At 34.5% G+C, this 16,947-nt stretch overlaps 1 protein-coding gene across 1 annotated transcript in view; it reads right to left on the bottom strand.

Moving 5' to 3' along the window:
• The window catches only part of LOC145285891 (uncharacterized), a 67,492-nt gene extending 54,636 nt beyond the window's left edge, over positions 1 to 12,856 (bottom strand). Inside the window, exon 1 of the mRNA XM_080134355.1 lies at positions 12,372 to 12,856. Coding sequence (XP_079990481.1) covers positions 12,372 to 12,549 — 178 coding nt within the window. The 5' untranslated portion in view covers positions 12,550 to 12,856. The remainder of the gene's footprint in view (positions 1 to 12,371) is intronic.
• Positions 12,857 to 16,947: the final 4,091 nt, after the last annotated feature.

Here is a 16,947-nt window from a genome sequence, read left to right as displayed (position 1 = left end):
TTCTCATCCATTTCTTTGTCGATTTGTTCCAAGTGTAAAACTCAGGGACTTCTACGTATTTGAGACCCCTTGCAAAGTCATCCTCATGGCAGAGTTGAAAAAATGCTGTCAAAGTTGTGGCAGGCGGTGGACCTTGGGCTCGTTCCAGAGCAGTATCAGCTGGGAACATGACACGCTGCCCATTTTCAAGATGAACAGAAAGTTGCACAATTGGGGGGAAATGTTCATGGATGGGATGTTCCAATATCCTCCAGGCCGCCTCTGAACTGCCGACATACCTTGCATTCTGGAACTGCTGGATCTCATCCACAATGTGACTTTGTACTTGGCCTTGTTGGTTAGCTGCTCCATCAGTTCTTTGTAGTTCAAACACTGCTTGATCACATCCTTTATTCACGTATTTGAGGACATATTTGATGCTTTGGATCGAGCTGCAAATTTCTACGTTAATGTGAGCGTTGAACTGCTGAAGGAGGACCTTGTTGTACGGAACAATCCACTGGTTTGTTATTTCTTGATTAACATACCGACCATTTCTCTTCATCCTTATTGTACCAGTCTGGCCTCCATCTTCTGGTTTTCTTCGCCTGTACTTGGGGTAAGAGTCTTGGCCTTGCTCGGTACACTGAAGAAATTCTTTTGGGTATTTTTTGGAACATTTGTTGTCAATCATACATGGACAATTTGGATTAAATGGTCCACAAGGTCCATGCACCATATGTGCCATCACTTCAGCATGAAGATCAGGATCTTCCTCTTTGTCAGGGATCTCTGCAGATATGCAGAGATCCATTTTTTCTGGTAGAAGTTTGTCCTCTGGAGCCTGCCAGGTGAGGATGTGTGCATGCGGCAGTCCTCTTTTTTGATATTCAATACTGTACAGGAAAGCCCTCAACCTGCCAAATCCTCCCTTTTTAATAAATTCAAGTAACTTTTTTAGCTTCTGCCTGAAAACCCTGGCAACAATATCTGGACGATCCTGAGGGTCTTGCCCTTGAAGACAATTTTCTGTAATTTCTGTCCACTTTGGATTTGTTGTGAACGTGATGAAGAGGTCGGCTCGGCCCATTCGCCGAACATATGCCATGGCATCACTTTGACGCTCAAACATGTATCGAGGGCCTCCTGTATAAGTTGCCGGAAGTACAACTCGTTGACCAAACTGTTCTGGATTCCCATCCTCCCTAAGAATTGAATCTCTCAAGTTGCTATAATTGTCAGCTCTCAGGGTCTGTTGCTCACGCCTCAGGAACTGTAAACGTTCTGTTTCAATCTTGCAGTACACATCCACCAGCCATTGTTGAAATAGCCTTCGGTACCAGAGAAAATAGTTTCCAGGCCGAGTCATTAAATGGTACGAATAAAATTGCTGTTGGGTAACTTTTCGCCCATTGGATGCCTTCATGTAGATGTTGTAAGATGGAGAACCATAGGGGTACATTAACGGGTACATTAAAGTATCGTAGAGGTGATGTAGTTCGGAGATCCATTTTAATGTATCATTTCTAAAACGCAAGACAATATCCCGGTTAGCTGTTGGTTCATTCTCCATTAATATTCCAATCTCATACGTTGTTGTTGGAGCATTGAATCGCCGTGGATGCTCTTCTTGCGGCATTCGGTCTTCCCTTATGACAACATTATGTTCTACCAAGTGTTCTTCTTCAATCCTCTCCTTTGTTGTTTTCAGCTGACAAATGAAGCTGTTGTTCTCATGTAAAAATTCAGTCAGACTTTGGAGAATGTCTCTATTGAGTCTACTGTCACGTCCCCGATTATGTAGTTCCTCTTCCAGACTATCCAAGAAGTAGACTTGAATAAACTTTGCTGTTTCATCTTCAGGTGGTAAAAGACTCACAATCTGGTGGCAAACCTGGCCTCGAATTCTAAAAGAAGGATTCCACCCATGTACTGCCGCAATTTTGTGACCAAATGATGTCATTGCAAAACAATTGTTATAACTGCGTAGATTTTGCAGAAAATCTTTAGAGATGGGACCATTGCCGGAGAGCAAATCTTGAAGCAACTGAGGCAGTGGTGGAAAGCTATCAAGCACAACTTTGCCAGAAGAACAACAACAACCAGGGGTTTCTCCTTTAAATTTTACAGCTGAGCAATGTTGACATACTTTGTCCATTTTTCCTATATCAGCTGTAGTGAGAGAGTCATTTTTGTTGTAGAGCAATCCTTTTCTATTGCAGTGTTCTATTTCATGGTGTCTCAAAGCAGTCATTCGTTGTCTAGCTGCCTCGTTTTCTGTCAGTTGCTGGGGCAAAGTCATACTCTCTCTCCATGCAGCGTCTCGTTGTTGCCCTTGGTATAGGCGAAAGCTTCATTGGGTTTCCGATTCATTCTGATGTCGTTGAGCCACTCTCAACTGACCTTGTGTACGTCTACTTACCTCATATAATTCATTCGATCGTAATATTGCTTCTCTTTCCAGTGCATATCTTTGCCTTTCTTGAATTTCATCTTGTGATGAATTTAACCGCCTTACAGCATTCTAGTTTTGTCAGCTTCACGTTGAGTTTCTCTTTCCAAATCTGACAGTCTTGCTCTCCTTTCTCTTTGACGTATCCTGTTAAGTTCTAGACGTCTTTCTCTATCTGAATTGTTTTCATTGGAGCGAATTGCAGCAACTCTTAGTCTATTAGCTTCCAATCTTTCCATTCTTTCTTCCTCACTTTCGTTTCTACTTCGTTTGGGTGGCATAATTTCGGTTTTAAACGGAATTGTTTAACGATATTAATGATTGTAAATTAATTAAGCGAAATTAAGGAAATGTATACTAACTGAAATGGACGAACTATAAATAATATTTCTGAATAGTACAATTATAAACAATTATATTGTACCTATTTACTATGCCTCCCCACGGGACAGAGTTAGACACCAGGGTCGTTTTTTAACGTGGAGAAAAGGTACAAAAATAAAAATTGTCTCAGTCGTGAAGGATTTCTCCTCCACCGAAAGAGAACAAGAAAATGAAGTGCAGCATCTGAAGAACAGATACTACACTTTGATCTTGACCAAAAGGAATGAATAAAAGCGACCTACGTGTGACTCATTACTTCCGGGTGTAAACGTCACAGTCTAAAAGTAATAATTAAAAAAAAAAAGTAAATGTAAAATAAATGTAATACCAACTTAGGTTAACTAAGTAAACAGTACAATTAAAACAGTTCTATTAAAACAAATAATTACTAAGATCTAGGTAATTGTTAGTCTCATTGTTATGGTTTTAAAGAAAAAAAATGTGTAAAAAAAGTTCTGCTTTTGTGAGTACGTGTATTTCTTTTAAATTACATAACCTTTTTATTTTATTATTTATATCTCTTTTAAATTTATATATTTTGTTAGTAAACTGGAAGAAATTCAGTTGAATAAAACCTTGTTCGTGTTCTTTACGTTAAACTCATATTTTTATAAAAGGTTCATCCGGTTTAAAGAAAGCACTAAGTTTAAATAAGACTGGAAATAACTAATTCAATATATAAATAGAAAAATGAAATAAATATAAGCTTTAAGTCTTAAGATAGTAATAATCAAAATGTAATAAATTATTTGTAGTTCAAATCTATGATAAGACAGGCTTTCGAAATAGGCTCGACCAGAAAGATTAAATTGGAACGAAATTATAATATCCGTGCCATTTTCAAAACAACCCCACAAAAGTAACGGTATCCTGCAGTTGGTTAAATGACAATGGTTGTAAGAAAAATGTAAAAGAAAATGCGCTTATCTGTTTATTTTGACCTGTTTTATTTAATTAAAAAAAATTTGGCTATAACTGGAAGAGAGCGTTATGTTTTGGGGGGTTGTTTAAAAAATAGAATGGAAATAAAGTTAGTTCCGTTTTAATTGTCTTTAATTGCGGCAAGCGCTAACAAAATCGAAAAATCACTGTTTACATTCGAAATGTTAACTTTTATAGGTTTACAGGTTTGCTGACAAGGCTGGGGGTGTTTAATACAATTATTTTACTAAATTGATTTTTTTCATTTAAAAATAAAATTATTTCTTTTTTAATAAAGTTTTATTTTAAAATATTTGTTTTTGTTTATTTATAAAAAATTACGATAGTTGAATTGTATTCTTTCAATTATATTGGCAAGTAAAATATAAAAGATTAAAACGGAACGAAATTGAAATTTCCATTACATTTTCAATACAATCCCAAAACATAAAGCTTTCCTCGCCAATGAATTGTTTTGATAATATACGTAAAGTGAAATAAATCGAATATAAAATTAAATGAAAATATATTAAATAATTAAATGTTAAATAGATTTTGTAAATAGTACAGTTGAAATGATTAGAATATTTCCAATATGTAATAAGGTCGAGGTAATTAGTTAAAGAGATTTAATATAATGTGATATGCAAATGAGCATAAGTCATTCGATATGGGGGTGGTTTGTAGACTAGTATATAAAGAAATTAGGCAAAGATTCTTATGTCTCCTATAACAGAAACATCCTAAAATGGGTTCTAATGTTTCTCTACCAGGAGAGATCTACCCTGTTACCTCCTTTATATTTCGTTGATGATGGAGAGCTGTACACACAGACAGAAACACACGAACCCTATTACTTTATAAAAATATAGATATACACATACAAAGTCTGGCTACATAATGTAACTAGACTTTGTGAACACCTTATATATATGTGGCGGTACCCGTGTCTTATCTAGAATATAGAGGAATACAATAAACCCCCCAATCCCGCCTCTTAACCTCAACTTGCAATACGTTTCCGCTGGATACACAGTGGATGTTAACGTAACATCTGCCTCAGTGTATTAATTTTAAAAGTCACATTTATCGCCATCATACCTAGATCAATATTTGGTTATGCCTGTAAAGCGAAGCACAGAATTTTTATTAGTGTTATTCCCACAATAAAAATGAAATTGAAACCTTTTCATCGGATACATATCCTATCGTGATCGATATTTCAATAAAAACTAGGAGAACTACTACTTACACTGAAAAAGCAACGGATACGATTAGCCAATGATATTCTGTTTTAGATAAGTTCGGGTTTTTGGAAACGGCTACCAAAAACAATGTCTATGTACATACTTAGTCAAATTTGAAAATATCATTCGTTACTTATTACCAATGACATAATTATTGCACAGGAAGTGATTAACCCAGTAAACACAATATCTTCCAATTATATAAGATCAAATATATTGTCTATATAATAACCCACAAATTTAATCCTTACAAACAAGCGTTGTCATAAAATAGTTTAATTTTCTTAGATTTCATTGGGTTTTGGTGCACTTAGACTCTTAAAGAAATCTAAGCCATCGGTAGTGTAGGGAAAATTGTGGTGGGACTGCAGTCATGGAGGTGGACTGCTAAGGGTAACATGCGCGAACTCGAAACCCGACCGACGGGACAGGAAAAGGCGACAAATCAGGTTCGATCGAATCATTTGTATGTATGAGACAATATAAGGTCGGCGGTGAAGAGGTTGGGGACGAGTTGAGTCCAGTGGAGCTCTCGAGAACCGGATTGAACGTGTTAGAGCGGAGAATGTTGCCAAGAATCCAGTCCGGGTTTTTTTTTTCTATTAGAGGTAGAGAGCGATACAAGATTGTTTAATATTGTTGCAGAAACGCATTTTACAATTATAACTGGAATCATTTAGTGTTCTACACTTTTATGCAAGTATTTGGCAATTTTTTTTAGTTTGTTTTACAATTCGAAATAGCGTCACACAACAAATATAACGTTACCTGCGACAAGATAAGTTGATCTAGTTAAATAAGTTTAGTGTTTAATATAAAGTGTTTATTCTTTTCGAAAAACAAATAGTGTTGAGTGCTACACGAGCACAAGAAAAATGTATGCGTGGTATGTTCGAAGTCTCGACAAAGACTTAAAAATATAAAATACTGTTAGAAGTTCACCCAATGCATGTCAGGGTAACAGTGGGTTGGTTTCTAACAGTTTTGTATAATTTAATTTTTAACTCCTTGTCGGGACTTCGAAGATACGAGATATCACATCCATTTTGTGTGTGTGTGTGTGTGTGTGTGTGTGTGTGTGTGCGCGCACGCGCACACGCGCTCGTGTAACGCTTGGCGTTACTTGTTTTTGAACTAAAACACTAAAAACTTATCTAGCTAGGTAGAAGAGTAACCTATCTTGCCTTTTGGTAACCGGTTATATTTATTGTACCACTTTTTCGAATCTTTACAGTCAAAAACAAACCCGAATTTTTATCGCTATAGAAATGTTTTACATAATATACGGTGGACCGTTTGCGAAATAAACCTCTTTTTAATATGAACATTGGGTTTGTTTTACTATACACAGATTCGATAAAGTTGTCAAAAAAACGCAAATGTTCAAAGGCAAGATAAGTTACTCTTCTACCTACCTGGAAAAGAGTGATTTTACTCCCTTTAAGATGTAATCTGTTCGAAAATCAGTGTCTATCGATATTTTTGAAAAAGAAAAATGGCGGGGAGTTCTTATTTTACCAAACTTAACGTATTCAACTTAACGAGTGCAAACTAAAAAATTATATAAAATACTGTTATAACCCCACTCAGTATACGTTACCGCAACATAGGCTGAAATTGAGTGGGTTTTTAACAGTATTTTGTATAATTTTTCTGTTTGAATTCATTTTAACAAACTTACTGTACTCAACTAAGAGCTCGCCGCCATTTGATTTTTTCAAAAATATCGATAACTTATTTTTGAATCGATTACGTTTTACAGCGAGTAAAACCACTACGAACTCTTCTAGGTAGGTAGAAGAGTAACTCATCTTGCCTTTGAGAAAGGTTTTGCTTTTTTGACAATTATCGAATCCATGTGCATAGTAAAAGAAACCTTGTAACGTGCAGAGGATATGTGCTTTTCGCATTTAATTCCACTCTTCAATAAAAAAATAACCCCTAGCGTATTCAAACTAAAAAAAAATAAATAAAAAGTATATTTTTCACTATTTTACATCGCTTAAAAATTACATTTATATACTAGACTACTAATAATTATAAAGAAACAATTTTAATACTGCGTACGCAGTGAGAACAATGGTTTGAAAACCAAAAAAATTTGTAGATTACTGTCAGCAGGGCTAAAAAAAATAAATAAGGGGGCTTGCTGATGATAAAAGCAAACATACAGAAAAGTCTTATGTACGTTAGGGACTGCTAAAATTCACTACAGAATTACTCCACCCTATATGTAACACGATGTAACTTTATTATAAAGTAGCGGGGGTACCCGGCGTTGCCCGGGTGTTTGTGTGTGTGGTGTTAAATAAAAAAAGAAGAACCCGGGGGGAGGTGATCGAACCCGAAGCCCTGAGGCGAAGTTTGAAAATAAAATCGGCCAGCCAGAATGAGTTAGTGAAAGATGTTTGAATTTATATAAGTAAGAACGAAATTGACAGGTGTGCACCAGGAATCGTCGAGCGTTACGACGACGACGTAGGTTTGTTTGTTATAAGCGAAGTAAAACAAGAAGACGTGTTAATTAAGCGGGGAGGGAGTAATAAAAAAAAAATTTTAAAAAAAAAACTAACGTAAGGCAAACGAACGATGAAAACAAAAACGAACACGTGAAAAATGGCTTAAATAAGCCTGTTTCGATATTAAAATCGAAAAAAATCGGTGGGTACCCGGGTGTTTTGGGGTATGTAGTCGGGGGTGGATAAGCGAAGTAAAAAAAAAAAAAAAAAGCCAGAAAAACGAACGTTACGTAAAAAGTGGCTTAAATAACACTGGTTCAATATTTAAATTTAAAAAATCGAAAAAAGAAAAAAAAGTCTCACGATTCGAACCCAAAAAGGTTTAGATAACCAACGCGCTAATCGACTGACCTAACGCGACGTACATGAAATTTGTTCAGTTTTTCAACTATTTAAAGTAAATCAGGTCATGACGTCATCTGACGCATGCATAGAACCGGTCGAGAGGGCTCTTTTTGTTTACCCCCCACCCCTGTCGAAAATTGTCGATTTCGGGGTGAAAAAAAAATGAACGTTTTTGGCCAATTTTTCGAGCGAAGGATGGAGCTTCAATATGATACAGAGTTTGTGAATTTTCGTCGTGTCTGTTTTTAGCAGACACACAAACATACATTTTCGCTTTTATATATATAGATTAATATTATCAATATAACTTTTGTACCATTTAAAAGAAGAACAAAATAAACTAATAATTTTTTTCATCGAACGAAAATAATGAAATTGCGAGACGAAAATCGTGTTTACATAATTAGCGCTTTAAAATGTAGTAGACATTCCGAACGTGAAAACATACCCATATTTAATAAATTTAGCAAAAAATCAACTAAAGGGTCAGATTTTCGATACTTATTCATTTTAGAATTAAATTACATATAAAATGCAGTTTCCGTAAAATATGAGGGGGAAATATTTTTTTAGTGCGTGCCTCCCAATATTTTTTTCGAAATTCGAACAAAATATTTAAATCTATCGAAATGTCTATTTATTATGAAACATAAGGTCGAGTAAATATTTTATAAAAGTTTAAATACACGTATTTAACAAATTTTACCTTGAAGTTGCAATTTAAAAGAATTATATAAATGTATTGTTTTTAATGGCGTTTTTTCGAATTATACTATAATCAGTTTAATTGCCAAGAAAAGTAAACTTCGTAAACAATTTTTAAAAGATTAAAACTATTAAAATTCCAGTATTTCGAAATGTTCCGTCACAGATTTAATTAATTGTGTTTAAATTTTTTTAAATATTAAGTTTTTACAGAAACCTGGCTCTTGTCAGCTATTTTATCGCCAGATTAAACCAGATTTGAAAATATTGCACAAATATTAAGTATTTTGTAGGCCCCTCATTTTGTTCGTCTCTTTACCGAACAGAATATGGAAGCCCGTAGGTAACCAAAACATTCAGTAAAACCGTATTCCATATACAAATGTTTTATATTATTAATCATTAAACTAAATCTTAAAACCTAACAAAATTATAACAAAGATTAATTATTAATTGCAGTTTGAAAACAAAGGTTTAATAATCATTAAGTCGCTTCTGCTTTTCCATAGTTCGTATAGTTAACAAGTCTGATGTCACGAGAACATGCGCTCCGTTTTTCACATTGTTTTGGGGATACGTAATGTAGGTACCAGCCACGAAACGAGGATCAAATTACGTGATTTTTGGAATATTTCAATTTTTTTTTATTTTTTTATTCAAGAAAATTAAATTTTACTCGGTGTCGACAAGATGGACAACACGCTGCGGTCATTAAGCAATTAAACGCAGACAACCGGATTTTTTTTGGTGGGGAGAGAACCGAAATTTAAGATTTAAAACCAAACAATTTATAAACAACGTGTATCTTTCAGAAAATTTCTCAAATTATGAAAGCATTTAGAAAGATGCTATACCAGTTAAAACAAAATTTAATTAAAATGGCTTTGGCCTTCATTTATCAGAAAATAAAACAAAAATACTGAATTGGAATATACCATCTTCATCCCGCCAGATAGTTTGAATTTTTCCATTAGCCCGGTTGCTCCTATAATTTTATGTCTACCTGACTCATTTGTTTTAGCTTTCAAGTAGTTATTGTTCTTGGATCTAAAATTCAGTTTTCCCAGCGGATTTGAAAAATAATAAAAGAAATGTAGCTGGGGAGGGGGGCTCGTTTTGAATTTTGGTATTTTTTTTTTTCCACGAGAGTACCTAGCATCCCAATCTTATGTTAAGACCGGCTTTCGAGGTTGGGTGCTTATTCCTGATGCCGTTATTAACATGGAGGTTGGGCGTTTATTCTGAAAACAGTTCTTAACATGGGGAGGTTGGGGTTTATACTACGCTGGATACTCTAAAAAAAGAAAAATAAATAAATAAAAAAATAAAGCACCCGTTAATCTTGAATTCAAAACGAGGCTTCCCTTTTCCAAAGATGCCGCCAGTTTTTTCAAATCCACTCGGAAAGACTGAATTTGAGATTAAAGAGTAATAAAAACTACTTGAAATCCAAAACAAATAGGCCAGGTAAGCATAAAATTAACTTTTATTGGCTACGGTAACATTTTCTTATATTTTTCGTATAGTTTGTTGGCTTCTCTGCTGAATTGTCGATTTTTTGTTTGTAGGGAGGGCGCGTTAAGGTGTCATTCTTTTACATAAAACGCCTGGTATTCTCAAACCATCGCATTATCGAGCGTTGCTTGAATGGAGACATTGAAAGAGAAAGAAAAAAGTCCTTATTCACTTGCCTCTCCACAAGGAAAAAGTTAAATACGGTCAGTTTTTACGAGGAAAAAAAAATCCATCGAGAAAATAAAAAATTTGGATTGCATTTAAATTGTCATAGTCAAGACATGACACTTTAATTATTTGCCGAGATAAAAATTCAAAACAAGTTAGGCACAAGATCAAAGTGAGAGAAAATAGAGGTCGTTGGTCATCCTTATAGCACGTTTATTTATTGGTGATAAGACTCAAAATATCTCCAAACTAAGAAAATTAATGTACATCTAAAAAAAGGTTACGTATAGGCGAAAAACACAAATATGAAGTCTTGTCCGACAATTTTATTGAAACAAAGCAATCATATTTCGACGATAGAAGCAGTTTCAAGAATTTTCTAACCACTCTAAAAACATTTTAGGAGTTTAGCATAAATTTATCGAATCTATAAAAACCATAGTAAAATTACATTATAGTTAACGGGAAAGAAATAGTAAAAACAAATAATTTATAGCAAACAAAGAATTAAGTTCTCTACATACTTATATTTTTAACGTGTGGAAACTATTCAATTCTTTCCTATGACCGCGCGGCATAGGAAAACCAGTGACCGACGTAATCGCTTTAAATTTAGGTGATTTTAGGGAGATTGGCTGGGACTTAGAGCTTGTAATATTGTCAGCATAAATTTAACTGAATTAAGGTTTTAAGAGGTCAACGATTTCGATTTTCGCGCGACCAATCAACATCCTTCGAGAAAAAAAAATTGGTCGATGTGCACTGTTGTCCAACCTGCAAAGGATATTTATTCCGAAAGCCGTTCTTAACATGGGGAGGTTGAAAATAATATGCCTTTTGAAATAAACACCCCAGCCTCGGGTTAAGAACAAACACCTTGTGCAGGTTGGACAAATTTTATATAAGTTTCAGCACTTTAGAAGTAAATTAGTCGATACATATTTGATTCTCCAGCGTTTGGTATAAGATATTTGAGTGCTTATTCAATATAGTACTTATGGCGGCAATTAAAAAGTGCGTACTAGTCACGGAACGAAGACAAAATATTCCAAAAATCACGATTTTATTATTATTCAAACAAATCAAGTTTCACGACTAAGAGTCGTGTTTTCGTCCGCCAATGATTAAATTCGATGAAAGAAAAGGAGAAACAACTTAAATTGAAGTGAAAACTCAGTTTTACGTTCAATGCACTTCAGTAGTAAAATCATGAAGTTTGATCTTAGATTTAAATTTAAAAAAATACTTGATCGATTTACGTAATTTTTGGAATATGGCATCTTCGTTCTGTAACGAAAACGTACATCATACAGACTTTTCCGTACTTTCGATTTGCCGCCATAAGTGCCAATTTGAATGAGCGCCGAATTTTTATTTTTACGGTTTATCGACTGCACAATTTTAATGTACAGTTGCTGAAAATTGTACAGTAGAACCCCGGGATACAGCATTAAAAATTAACAATACAGTTCTGTATAATACACATGCATATAATCAAATTACATCATAAATAAGACCTAAGGCGGCTCAAATGCTGTAACCAAGGGCCGGAATAACATCGTAAACTGAAAAATGTATCTTAGGGGCACCGTATATCGGGGTTCTATTGCATTTGAACCTGAATTCTGATTCGGGCATTTTTTTTTTCCGAATTACAAAGAAATGCATGCATTAGATTTGAAGTTAAAAAAAGCCTCCCCCTCCCACACACACTATGTTAAAAATTGGTTTCTATAAGTTCAGCACGGTTCGTATTCTGCATAAATACAAAAGAAAAAAAAACTGTAGTTAGGAGTAGATATCCAAATTGTTTCAGTATTTATAGATTCTGTCTCGAGTACTGATGGAGAATCCAAAGTCAACCCTGGAAATGGCCGAAATAGGTTACGATTTGAAAGATACGAAAATAACGTAAAGAAAAATAATAAAAGGCAAACACTAAGAATGCGAAAAGTTCGATTCGATTTATAAAAAAAAAAATCCAGTTTCTCCAAAATAAAATAAAAGATAACTTTCAAATCGCAGACTGCTTCAGCGATTTTAGAGATTAAATTTTCGAGTACTAAAAACTTACATATATCCATTCATTACAAGTAAACGTCAATAATATATATATATATGCCGACGATCGCTTACCTGCCAACCATTTCTTGATATTAAGGAACGGGTGACTCTCAAAAGAAGGGAAGATGCTTTTAATGAAAGAACTGTTCGATGATTCGCCAAAGGGGAACGCGTTTCCTTGCGCGGGGAAGAAGGCGGCCAGTTGAAGAACAACTCCGAGTGCCAGAAGGAGCCGATAGGTAACAGCCATAATGCCAGAGATATATATTTTTATATATTTGTATATATTTCTTTTTTTTTTGGGGGGGGGACTAGACTTTCGTTGTTGCTTCTTTGAATTTGTATAAGTCTAAATCAGGAATGATTAAACAACCTCGTAGAACGACGATCGCGTTTTGAAGGAGAAAATCGGAACCGCCGTGTCTATTTATATGAAGTGGTTCCCCCCCCCCCCCATTTTTTTTTTTTTTTTTTTTTTTTTTTTACACTGTGACAAATCCCGGCGGGCACACGTGGCGTCGGCTGGCTTACTTATTCCGGTCACAAATACAACAGCTGATTTCACTTCCGCAAGATGTTACAATAGGAACAGAACACCCCCACCTCTCTGTCACACACACACACACACACACACACACACACACACACATATGCAAATCTTTTTATTTACTTTCTATTTTTCCCATCGTATCGCTCGTCTTTTATCGTTCACCTTTTTTTTTTTTTCTTTTTTCAAAAGACTATTTCTTTTTACGTCATACGCATTTAGAAATACCAGGTAACATGAGTCTCGGACACTATCAATAAAGCATTAAGGTGATTCGATTCTAGCATATCTCACCTATTTGCGATCACGTACTTTAGTATAGCCTATGTAGATAGAAGGCCGTTCCACTTAAGTCAAGTGATTTGCTGATGTCATAGAATATAGTACAGTAGAACGGTTTTTCAGGTTATGATGTGGAAAAATTAGGTTTTTTTCCGGTTACAGTATTTGCCCCGCCTTATGGTGTTATTTATAATGTTATTTGATTATATACATGTGTATTATATACTGTACTGTATTTTGTTACTAATCTATGCTATTAATAAAATTCTAAATGTTTATTTATTTATTTATTTATTTATATGTGTATATATACGAATAAAACTTTGGAACGGATGATGCACCGAATTGAAAAATTCTTTTTTTCCCCGAAAGATGTGAGTCTCTAGATTGTCCTTATCTATATATTGTTCGTAACGAACAACGCCGAGTCACACAAAAAGCCCGAAATAAGGGTTTTTGTGCCGGATCGTGCAATTATCGAAAAAGTTACTCGCCCATGTCAACGGAATTTAGCACTGTCTGTATACAGTTGCAGTAACATCTTCGGCATACGGACAGCACAATTGATAACGCGTCTGACTACACATCAGAAGATTCCAGGTTCGAATCCTGGCAAGTTCGTAATAATTTTAACCATCATTTTATCCAACTTTTACTCATTATCCTTACCCTTAGTTCGTGTATTTTTGTTATTTTTTCAGTGATTTTGTTTTCTGCATATGGGAATTTTCCATACTCCGAGTTCACAAGGTAATCGTTGATGGTAAGACGATGTTGAGTGTACTTGATGTTGAGTGTACTCGATTTTTGTGTTTGACTCGGCGTTGTGTGTGCTGACGCGGCGCAGCCGCTAGTTTCTAATATGTACTGTATGAAATTTTGTTTAGGCCCCGCCATACGGCGATTTCACCTTATTATCCCAACCACGGAACGGATTAATGCCGTATCCCGGGTTTCTACTGTACAATGGCCACGATTAGGTGATAGACTACTATTAGGAGAATAGTCATTTCCTATTTTAATTCTCAAAGAAATTGCCAATGGATTAATAAAACTGGTCCAAAATCAACTGTATAAACCTACCCGAGCCATTGCTTAGTATCTACGTCATGACGTCGCATATAATAGATTGTATCAGTTATATTATCGAACAAAGTGTGTGGGAGGGGGGGGTAAAATAATCTCATTTTAAAAAAAAATGTTTTAAAACGGATGTATTTTTGAATCAATAATTTAATAATGTTTTTTTTTAATAAATCTTACTACAGCATTTTCTCGGTATCAAATACAACTTTTGGTGAAAGTGCACCCTGTTTTTTTTTTTTTGTTTTTTTTAAGCAGCAGACCCGGCTGGAGCTGTAAACAGTTGGATATTAAAAAAACAACTTCTTAAAGGTAAATATTCGGGTGGTCCCCCAGTGCACTTTCACCCAACTTTTCACGTGTCCAATTCTAAAACGTTTTTTTTTTTATATCTTTCATCAAATAAAATATAGTCACCTTTGGACTAGTTTCCTAAATCCCTCGGCAATTTCTTTTGAAAATTGAAACAGAAAATAACTATCCTCCTAATAGCTGTCTATTGCCTTATTGTGACCATTGTACTTCATTCTGTGACGTCAGAAGGTTAGGTGACTTTAATGGAACGGCCTTCTATTTACATAGGCCAGGTTCTAGTAGGTTAATATGCATGATCGCCCACCTGTTTCTCTTAAGTTTTGTTCAAATCAAATCTTATATAAATCTTTCTTCTAATATATAAATTAAAGTCAATCTTTTTCTTTTTTTTGTTGTTGTTGTTGTTGTTGTTTTTTCTTTTTTCTTTTGGAGATCCTTTCTATATGTTGCTAGCAATAAAATGCTATTTATTTTTTTTTTTTTTTTTACAAAGGAGTCACTACTTTTCAAGGCTCGGAAGCCACTCGAGGATAAGGGTTAATGAGTGTACAGCAGTCAACAGGAAAATGTAGTAATCATAAGTAGTGGAAATTTGGTGAATTGGATTACTTAAGTGGATGGCTCATCAAGAACTTGTTTACATTGGACTTGAAGACGACCAAATTGTAGTCAGTTGGAATACAGGAAAACGGAACAGTTCCTCAGGTGTGCAGTTCTAAGGAAGAAACTTTGTTTATGGAATCTACGTTTAGGTTTAGAAACAGACAAAGAATGGAGGAAATTATTGATAATGATTTCAACTAGACGAGTGTTTTTCGTGAAAGTAGAAAATTCTTTGACCGCATAGGAATTATTTTCATTAGGTTTTCACCTTTAAAGATACTTGACAGGACTCTGTATTAACGAATACAGAGTGACTTGCCCTTGTTTGGAAGCAAAATATAATATTTTAGAAAAGAAAAATGGTATATTTCTGATTTTGTTTGTTTGTTTGTTTGTTTCGATAAGGTTTGATAATTTGTAATATTTAGAATATTCGGACTACGGTTCTCATCTTGAGTGTGATTTTCACAACGTTTCGGTCGATGTAATCTCCAACCTTCTTCAGTTGTATCTTGTCGAACTCGGAAATCTGCACGGAATTTTGAACCGAACGTTTTATGTAATCAAGGAGGTTAGTATGCTTAAGTAATTCGCAATTGTATTCTTAGTGTCGTCGGCACCGAGAATTGAGCCCCCCAACCAGAACGATTCACGAGTTCGCAAGACACACCTAAAGATGGTTGAAAGTGACATCGTCCGAAACGCTGTGGCATTAATACTCAAGATGGGAACAGTAATCCGTATGATCCAAATAATACAGAAAAAAGGCATAGCTAAAAAAAATAAATAAATAAATAAAGGAAGACAAATTGTAAGCAAATACACTACCGGGCAACACCGGGTGCAGACAGCTAGTTTAATCTAATATATACAAATTGATCGTCTTTTTATGTTTGTCATTAATAGCTTTTTCTTTTTTGACAAAAACCAACACCTGATTCTGGCTCGTTAGCTCTTTTTATTGGATCATTGCAACATGTTGCAAAGAACATTAAAATTTAGTTCGAATTAATTCCTCTCTGAAAATACTTTGTTTGGTTCGGAATAATTGTCGGTGTCTCTGTAGATTGGAGATCTTTTAAAGTAACACATTTATGACGAAAGCGTGCCATGTTGAAATTAGTATAAACTTTTTAAAAAATACGAAAAATGGGTCCAGTTTTAGATGTATTTTTAACAACAAAAGCATCTGCAATTACGTTCGGTATTAAAACAAAAAGGTAGATCCTTAATTTGAGGGTTATCTCCCTTGTTTGTGATACCGAATGGGTCGCACAACTAGGTGTATCAGAAATTTCGTGAAAATAGTGAATAATTCCACCCCATCTTTCCAAGCTTATAACTCCTCGAAAAATGTAATTCAAGCCCTAATTTTTTTTTCAATTAAAGGAGCAAGGACCAAGGTTTCATTAAAAAAAAACAACAAAAAAAAAACAATGTGTGTGTTTTTTTTTTAAAGGTTTTAAACTTCGGACTTTACAGGTAAATTTCTAAAAAACGGGGTTGTTTTTTTGTTTTAAATTTGAATATATTATTTATTGACCTTTTCTCTTCAATTTGTGATATATAAAACTATTCAACATAAATTAATTATTTACTTTTTAAGAGAAACTTGAAAATGGGGGGGGCGTGAATTTAAAAAAAAACGTTTATCTAAAATATTATATTCGGTTTATTGGAAAGAACATAAAATTTCACATTGACCCTGAAAATATCGTAAAAATAGAATCAATAGAAAAATTTTGATAGATTTTTAAAGTTTAAAAATTGAAAAATATTGAGTTCGGAAAATTCATTACTGTTTTTTAAAAAAAAATA

The sequence above is a fragment of the Euprymna scolopes genome, chromosome 10 (genome assembly GCF_053919585.1).
Source record: "Euprymna scolopes isolate OS-2025 chromosome 10, ASM5391958v1, whole genome shotgun sequence".
Classification (NCBI taxonomy): domain Eukaryota; kingdom Metazoa; phylum Mollusca; class Cephalopoda; order Sepiida; family Sepiolidae; genus Euprymna; species Euprymna scolopes.
The sequence above is the reverse complement of the archived record's forward strand: the minus strand, read 5'-3'. Positions and strand labels throughout refer to the sequence as shown.